Consider the following 10,000-nt stretch of genomic DNA (forward strand, 5'->3'; position numbering starts at 1 on the left):
TGTGTGTGTGTGTGTGTGTGTGTGTGTGTGTGTGTGTGTGTGTGGTGGTTGTGCGTGTGTGTGCGTGTGTGTGCGTGTGTGTGTGTGTGTGTGTGTGTGTGTGTGGTTGGTTGGAGGAGGGTAGAGGGGGGGAAGTTAGGTGTAGTGGACCTGGCGTCTGGACCTCTTGGTGCTTTTAAATCACGCTCACATTTTTCATCTGAAATGGCGAACCAGCGTGACTGGTGCCAATAGGCTTCAGAAACCGGGCTGAATAATAATAATACTAATATACTACCCTGCGCACATTCATTAATTTTTATTTATTTCTTTATTAGCTGGAACGATACGGCAGGGCCAGGCTTTTTCCAATACCAGACGCACAGCGCCGCATGTTTGAGTCTTTAATATTTCCACAACAGCTAAAAAGCGCGCGCTCTGACCACAAAAGCTCGGGTCAGCATTACTGGGAACAGACAGCGATTTATTTCACTGAAACATTCAGCCTTTCGTTCGGCAGAAACACTTTTTTTCCCTCAAAGGCTAACCACAGCAACTTCTTAAGAGCTTTAGATTATGTTACCATTAAAAATCACACCAGCTTCCAGCACACTACTATCAATCTCTCTCTCTCTCTCTCTCTCTCTCTCTCTCTCTCTCTCTCTCTCTCTCTCTCTCTCTCTCTCTCTCTCTCTCTCTCTCGCTCTCTCCCTCTCTCTCTCTCTCTCTCTCTCTCGCTCTCTCCCTCTCTCACACACACACTTTTTCCAACTTTTCTAAAAGAAGCATGATGTGTGGTTGACTCTGAAATTTCCTCCAGATGTGACCACAAGTCTAAAGTGGCTCAAAGGTAGGTGTGTGTAGTCACATGCAGGAGAGGTATATGTGGTGTGTATGTGTGTGTGTGTGTGTGAATACAGTATATAGTCACATGCACAAAGGCTATTTGTGGTGTGTGTGTGTAGTCACAGGCAGGAGGGTATGGAGGCCTCTCAACATCTCTCCTCGATGCTCGATCCTCAAGGGGTGTTCTCACTGATCTATAACTAACACTGGATAGACTATCCCATTGTTGCTGCCCCATCATTCTTTATGTAGATCAGTGAGGACGAGGATCGAGGTGTGTGTAGTGACAAGCAGGAGGGGTATTTGTGGTGTGTGTGTGTCAGCCTAGCTTAGCCTGCTCACCTGTTGCAGCGCTCAAGTCCTGCCTAGCTTAGCCTGCTCACCTGTTGCCCAGGTACAAACTAGCTTAGCCTCCTCACCTGTTGCCCAGGTCCAAACTAGCTTAGCCTGCTCACCTGTTGCCCCAGTCCAAACTAGCTTAGCCTGCTCACCTGTTGCCCCAGTCCAAACTAGCTTAGCCTGCTCACCTGTTGCCCCAGGTCCAAACTAGCTTAGCCTGCTCACCTGTTGCAGTGCCCCAGTCCAGCTAGCTTAGCCTGCTCACCTGTTGCAGCGCCCCAGTCCAAACTAGCTTAGCCTGCTCACCTGTTGCAGGGCCCCAGTGCAGCTAGCTTAGCCTGCTCACCTGTTGCAGTGCCCCAGTCCAAACTAGCTTAGCCTGCTCACCTGTTGCCCAGGTCCAAACTAGCTTAGCCTGCTCACCTGTTGCAGTGCCCCAGTCCAGCTAGCTTAGCCTGCTCACCTGTTACAGTGCCCTAGTCCAAACTAGCTTAGCCTGCTCACCTGTTGCAGGGCCCTAGTCCAAACTAGCTTAGCTTGCTCACCTGTTGCAGTGCCCCAGTCCAAACTAGCTTAGCCTGCTCACCTGTTGCAGCGCCCCAGTGCTGCCTAGCTTAGCCTGCTCACCTGTTGCAGTGCCCCAGTCCAAACTAGCTTAGCCTGCTCACCTGTTGCAGGGCCCCGTGTTCATGGCGTGCCCAGTGTCAGCAGCAGCCTCACCTTTCTTGAGGTCGATGCGGATCCTCTTGCCGCCCTTCTTGCTGGTGAGGCCGGCCAGCGGGAGAGGCCCAGACTCTTGCGGAGCAGCGGGCTCTCGCTGCGGCCCTTGGGGCTGGAGTTGGGGGACGGGGACAGCCTGCTGGGGGGGTGGGGGGACCCCGAGGTGCCTCGGACCTCCAGACCACCACAACCACCCCCACCGCTGGGGTCCCGAGCGTCCCCAGGAAGAGGCCTGAGGGTGGGCTTGACTTTGACGGGCGGCGGGGGCTCTTTGGTCCTGGGGGGAGCGTCGGAGGGGGGAGCGGCGGGTTCCGGGGTGGAGGTGTAGAGGGGACCAATGAGACTCCTCTCGTAGCGCTCACGGTTGCCACTGGGAACCACCTCCAGACGCACGGTCGCGGAGCGCATGGCCTGCCGGAAGACCTCCTGGGATCTGCACACACACACGCGCACACACACACACACACACACATTACGGATGGCATGATTTCAATTGTACGAGGGAATCCATAATAAATAATCAAATAAATGATAAATGATGAGTAATGCTTCTCTTTGGTTGATTTTTAACTGACGACTGCGTTTCCATTGTGTTAGAAACTCAAATGTTAAATCCAATGTACATTTATTGTGAAATACCAGGTCAGAACTGACACGTTCCCCCAAATAAAATAAACGACACAGTTATCACACATTTTCACAGGAATCCTGTTATTATGTTCTTCATATAAAGGTGAATTTAGCTTAACCCTCCTAGAACAACAGGATTTCCAGGATTTCCATGTTATGCTGACCGTTATTTCTCCAGCACACACCCTGCGCACGCATACCACCACAAAGCGAGCGCACGTGCACACACACACACACACACACACACACACTTAGTCCTGCAGCTGTATTATACCACCAAAAAGCGCTCTCACACTCTCTCTCACACACACACACACACACACACAGACACACACACAGACACACAGACACACACACACACACGCACACACACACACACACACACACACACACACACACACACACACACACACACACACACACACACACACACACACACACACACACACACACACACACACACACACACACACACAAGCACAAACACACACAAAGCCGCAGCTCTATTATTTAAGTGTCAGTTCTCCCAATGCTCTGCTCTAAGCAGTACACCTAATCACCTCTGGGAACAACCAGGCTGTTTGGATACACACAGCCAGCGAGAAGCTAACCACAAGAGTCTGATCTGGCCCTGATGTGGCCCTGATGTGGCCCTGATGCGGCCCTGATGCGGCCCTGATGCGGCTGCCATGCCCCGGGCACGGGCCAGCTCTGTTCCTGATCCGGCGGTGCAGCAGTTGTCATTTGCGCAGATAAAAGGCATTATGGCAGAGGACAGCAATTTGGGCTGATTAAGGAGCAAGACTGATGAGGGCCCGGCCCAAACAAATGGCAGCGCCATCTCTTAAACTCATATTAGTTAACTCTAATTCAATCCGCAAACGCACAGCCATCCATCTTGGGCGCTGGTTAAAAAGATTAAGACAAATGGCTATCGGGTTCGCACTTTAGAAAACGACTTCACATCCCACCATTCGTCAAGAGGCGCGGTTTAAAGAGACGACATTTCTGCACCTTTGACATCCCGAGGGGGGATTCATACCAGCGACAGACTTCCAAGTTATTAGCGGAATTTCCGACTGCAGCGACGGCTTAACGATGTGTGTTTAACCCCGCACTGACCAGAACTGAGCACAGCTCAAGACTTCAGGAGGCCGGAGTTCAGCTCTCTTCAAGCAGGGAAGGTGAACTGAGAGAGCAAGTAAACATTTGCGATGTGTTATCAGTCGGAGCCCGTGGTGACGTCCGGCACATAAAACACTGCAGATCAACAGCGCAGTGTGTGTGCAGTGTGTGTGCAGTTCTGTGATCGCCGCTGGTGGTCAAGTGTGTAGTCGGCGCACTCGGACTCTCCCTCTCTCACACACACAAACAAACATTTACAAAGACCAAATGTGTGAGAGAAGAATGGGCCAGGGATTTTTTGTTTTGTTTGTTTTGTTTTTTTCTTTTCTCAAAATGCGTGTGCTAGTGTATGTCTGTGTGTGTGTGTGACAGACAGAAAGAATGTGAGCGAGAAAGAGAGAGAGAGTGGTGTGTGTGTGTGTGTGTGTGTGTGCGTGTGTGTGTGCGCGTGTCTGTGCGTGTGTCTGTGTGTGTGTGAGTGAGCTCTCTGTACTGTTCGGTGCTCTAAGGAACAGGAACAAACAAACCCACACGACACTAACTGTCTGAAACAATGGCCTCAGGACACACTATTTATTTCCATAGCAACAACACACAAACTGAGGGACGGAGAGAACACTACAAAAATAAAGAGAAAGACAAGAATGGACAGATGGGCCCAATCCCAATGTCAGCCCTAAAGACTAAGAACTAAAGACTCACAGACTTAATTGATCTCAGGTGCTAAGTGAGTGAGTGTGTGAGGCCACATAGGCTCAGATAGGTATTTGGGATTGGGACAGCACTTCACGAGATCACATGTACCTTGGCGATGTTTACTAACAAAGACGTTGCTAACATTTGCACCATGCACGTGTGTCGTGCGTGCTGTTGTTTACCTTCATTTCCGGATTTTTCTATGATCTCCGCGGTAAACGTCACAACACTTTGAACTGTGGGTAATTCCCTTAGGTTAAGTCTGCACCGATGCAGACTCACGGAAAGGGCTCGGTAAGTCTGTACTCAAACCCTCCCGCCCGTTGTAATTCGACATTGGGACAGCCCTAAACCCTTACGAATTTCGCGAGAACGCGCACCAAAGTCCGTGAGTTCGTGAGTCCGGACATTGGGATTGGGCCATGGAAGGAACATTAACAGAAAGAAGAGAGAGGAGAGAGACAGAAAAGGAAGAGAGAGTCAAGGTTATCCTCTACTCAATCTCATGGGTAAAAATTCCATCATCCACACCTTTCAGAACCATATGAAGAACAATGTTGCTGAAGAAACTTGTTGTGGTCTTTAGCGTTATAGTTTGTGGCACTGTCAGAGTGATTATGAAATATACTTTTTAAAAATCTGTGTAACTTCCAGTGAGCGGTCCTTATCGCTGGCCAGTGTGGATGTTATGGTTAGCGGCTTGGGTGGGCCCTCAGAGGGTCTGAATCACATATGTGACAAGACAATGAAATGAGTGATAGTAGAAAAAGATGAAGAGATGAAGACTAAACAATGACAGAAGAACAGAGAGAAAAGGAGGACTGTGTGTGTGTGTGTGAGTGTGTGTGTGTGTGTGTGTGTGTGTGCGTACTTACTGAGCGAAAGTTTTGTCCATGAGTTCGGTGTCGTTGATGCGGATGATGCACTCGTCGTCGTAGAAGATCCCCTCCCTCTTGGAGCGACTGTTCTCCTCTACGCCTCGGATGTGCAGGCCCAGAGCCCTACGCAAAACATTCCAACAACGTTAAAACAACATCAGAAAAACCTCCACAACAACAACACAACATCGACACAACATCAACACAACATCAACACAACCTCCACGTGACCTGCCCACCACCACCACAACGTCAACAAACACAACATCAACACAACATCAACACAACAACACAACATCAGCACAACCTCCATATGACCTGCCCACCACCACAACGTCAACACAACATCAGCACAACATCAGCACAACCTCCACATGACCTGCCCACCACCACAACAACCATTAAAAGCACATTAGTCCTCCATTAAGCCTCTACACACAGCTATTACTGTAAGTGGGGCGCACACAGAAGGACAGAGGGTGACATTTAAAATAAATCCAGGGCCATTAAAAACAAATTAAGAGCCCCAAAACAGCATCCCCACCGCTACACAAACAGGGCCCACCCCAAGCCTCCGGGCCTGGTTATATAGGAGAACCCCAAAAAGACACATTTACTGCCAGGCTTCCTGTTCTAAAACACAAACAAATAACCAAGTAAAGAGGGCAGAGGTCTTAATGGCACATTTACTGCCAGGCTTTCTGTTCTTAGACACAAACAAATAAGGAGGTAAAGAGGACTCCGGTCTTAATGGCTCGGAGATGCTAAACGTCAGTCCATTATGGCGAGGCAAGGCTGGGGTGTGGTGGCACCAGGTGGGCTAGCCCAGGTGAGAGCGGAGAGTGTGGAGGTGTGGGTTCTCTGGGGAGGGCATCTGAAGCAGGCTGATTGCTTTTCTGCCCCCTTACTTCTTCATCCTTTTTTCCTCTGTTGTGTGTGTGTCTGTGTGTGTGTGTGTGTGTGTTACTCTTTAAATCACAGCCTCTGTCTGCCTCTCACTGCCCTCTCTATGCCCTCGCTGTAAATCCACCACCACACACACACACAGACACACACACACACAGACAGACGCGCGCACACAGAAACACACACACACACACACACACACACACATACACACGCACACAGAAACACACACACACACACACACAGAAACACACACACACACACACACGCACACACACCAGACAATGTCAGTGAGGGCACACACACACACACACACACACACACACACACACAGGGAGACATATATATGGTGGGTGGTGTGCAGTAAATGCTGGGCTCTGGTGGCTGGTGATAAAGGCTATCAAGAGGCAGGAACTCATAAAGCAGAGAGGGGCAGCCCTGCAGCAGGGCACACACACACACACACACACACACACACACACACACACACACAAACATACATTAATCCCACAGCCACACACACACCCACAAAAGAGACAGTGGAAACTATTCACACACATAAACACACACACACACACACACACACACACACACACACACACACACACACACACACACACACACACACACACACACACACACACACACACACACACACACACACACACACACACACACACACACACACACACACACACACACACACACACACACACACACACACACACACACACACACACACAGCATAGACAGCTGAACATAGACACATGAACAGAGACACATTCACATTAATCCCACAGCCCCAAACACACACACACACACACACAACAGGGACAAAAACTATTTACACCAAGCACATACACATAAATACACTGAAACTCCCGCCTGTCCAGACACACACACACACACACACACACACACACAAAGAGGCGAATCAATCCAGGGCCCCAGTGTTGTCAGGTGGAGCGGCCGCAGCAGCAGCAGCAGGCAGCACACAAATAAGCAGAGATAGCTTTGAGCAAGGCCAACAGTGGGGCCACCAGTCACCCGCAATGGGCCCCCCTGACAGCCCTGTACTGGGCCCCCTCAGAGGCCCCCCCCCCCCCCCCCCCCCCCCCCCTGCACTGGGCCCCTGGGGACGGACGGCTGCCCGCAATACAGGTCTCATATATTAAACTATTGCTCACCACACCAGACCCTGCATTGAGGGCAGAGAGAGGCAGAGAGAGAGAGATGTAACTATGTTCTGTTCCTATTGCTGTTGTACTATTGTAGCACTGTACTATTGTTCACAAGTTTCAGTGTAAGTAGTTTGCTTATACAGATGTCTGTCAGTTTAAAGTATGAACATGTTTTGTCTCTGTAATTGTTGTTATGTCTTACACCATGTACCAATTGCTTTGCCAATACAAGTTTTCATTTTCATCATGCCAATAAAGCAATTGAATTTGAGAGAGAGAGGGGTGAGAGTTAGAGAGAGCAAGAGGAAGAGAAGAGAAAGAGAGGGGGCAGAGAGAGAGAAGGGGAGAAAAAGATGAAGGAGAAAAAGAGAGGGAGATAGAGACAGGGAAGTTGAACTGATACAAGAGAGGGACAAGAGGAAGTCAAAGGAGAAATGTACCTGAAGAAAGAACGAAAAGAGTCTGTGTGTTTTTGATGGGTCTGTTGAGGGCTTTGATATAGTTTACATACTGTCAGCTATTTTTGTCTATGTATTACTACAAGTAAAACTTCCAAAATGTATTAAGACTTACTGTTCCAGGTCTGAAAAACAGTTTCAGAATTCCATACTTTTCCTAATACTCCTCATCTCAATTACAAACACACTGCTAAAATTGCTAGTTGCACAGCTAAAATTAAAAGTTGGACAATACAAACACAAAATCTTTCTTTAATGTCCCTAAAAGCTAGCCTTAACCTATCCCTATACTGTAGATACACAACTGTGACAGCTAGCCTTAGCCTAACCCCACAGATACTGTACATAACTGCTACAACTAGCCTTATCCTAATCCTGCAGGCACATAGCTGCTACAACTAGCCTTATCCTAACCCAACATATACATAACTTCTACAACTAGCCTTATCCTAACCCAACATATACAGTACATAACTTCTACAACTAGCCTTATCCTAACCCAACATATACATAACTTCTACAACTAGCCTTATCCTAACCCTAACTTTGTATTAACACAGAAATGTGATGAACAAAGCTAGTATTAGTTTAACCCCCTAACCTCCCGTAGACACACAAACATTGCCGCTAATGCTAACCTTTGCCTAACCCTGACCCTTAACACTTAACCTCGTCTGAAACTCAGGTGCACTTCAGGGATAAATTATCATTATGCTGGTGAAAGGGTCAACCTGTGGCCCTCGAGAAGACACACGCACACACACACACACACACACACACACACACACACACCACACACACACACACACTCACACACTCACACACTCACACACTCACACACTCACACACTCACACACTCACACACTCACACACTCACACACTCACACACACACTCACACACTCACACACACACACACACACACACACACACACACACACACACACACACACACACACACACACACACACACACACAGCTGCAGCAGCAGCTTGCTAGCACATGGGGGGCAAAGAGCACCTTGTGATCTGGTGAGCAGCAATTGGGCCAGAAGTGCATTAGTCTGGGACTGGAGGAGGAGGGGAGGAGGAGGAGGAGGAGAGGAGGAGGGGAGCGGGCGGGGAGTGGGGTCACATTACAGCTAGGGTCAACATTTGTGAGTATTATGGGCTGTCGTTGCTCTGGGATGACCTCCTGACATACCATCAGAGGAGAGGGCATGATGAAGGAAACCATATGGACAGAGAGAGAGGGAGAGGGAGAGGGAGAGAGGGAAGGAGAAAAAGAGAGAGAGAGGAAGAAGGAGAGAGAGAGGGAGAGAGTGAAGGAGAGAGGGAGGGAAGGAAGGAGAGAGAGAGAGAGGGAGAGAAAGAGAGAGAGGGAAGGAGGGAGAGAGAGGAGGAAGGAGAGAGAGAGAGAGAGGAAAGGGAATTAGAGATATCTCTGACAGTATCTAACATGCAAATCACATTACAAGGTTGGGGAACAGGAGAAGGGATGGGGGAATGTGACGGGGGAGAGAGAGAGAGAGAGAGAGAGAGAGAGAGAGAGAGAGAGGGAGAGGGAGAGAGAGAGAGAGAGAGAGAGAGAGAGGGAGAGAGAGAGAGAGAGAGAGGGAGAGGGAGAGGGAGAGAGAGAGAGAGAGAAAGAAAGAAGAAACAGCAGTCTTAGGGAAAATGGGTGTACAACGTACAACCAAGAGGAAAGGGAAAGAGAGAAAGAGAGAGAGAAAGAAAGGATGCAAAATCAGACACAGTCCTGCAGAGAGACCCATCCTATCCCATCAGGACATGTCCATCTCCACTATTAAGGGGACACACTCCTCTCTTTCTTGCCCACAAGCACACACACACACTCCTGCCCTGCTGCCATTGTGTGTGTGTGTGTGTGTACATGTGTGAAGAATCCGTTTTCTCCATGCATCCTCTCTCTGACTGCTCTACAAACAGACCTGTCACACACACATTATGACCACGGACAAACATCTGCATTTGAGTTTGGCATCACAGCCTGTACTAGGCCCGTGCCAACACACACACACACACACAGGCACACGCACACAGGCACATGTACACACGCGCACACGCACACGCACACGCACACGCACACGCACACGCACACGCACACGCACACGCACACGCACACGCACACGCACACGCACACGCACACACACACACACACACACACACACACACACACACACACACACACAGCTGCTGCTGCTGCTCCAACAGCAATGTATGA

General features: G+C 49.3%; 1 protein-coding gene across 1 annotated transcript in view; it reads right to left on the reverse strand.

Annotated features, from left to right (window-relative positions):
- LOC134079001 (partitioning defective 3 homolog B-like) overlaps positions 1–10,000 on the reverse strand; it is a 192,573-nt gene that overhangs the window by 134,105 nt on the left and 48,468 nt on the right. Inside the window, exons 5-6 of the mRNA XM_062535165.1 lie at positions 5,211–5,336; positions 1,959–2,317 (exon numbers count right to left, since the gene is read on the reverse strand). Coding sequence (XP_062391149.1) covers positions 1,959–2,317; positions 5,211–5,336 — 485 coding nt within the window. The remainder of the gene's footprint in view (positions 1–1,958; positions 2,318–5,210; positions 5,337–10,000) is intronic.

This window comes from Sardina pilchardus, chromosome 4, assembly GCF_963854185.1.
Source record: "Sardina pilchardus chromosome 4, fSarPil1.1, whole genome shotgun sequence".
Classification (NCBI taxonomy): Eukaryota; Metazoa; Chordata; class Actinopteri; order Clupeiformes; family Clupeidae; genus Sardina; species Sardina pilchardus.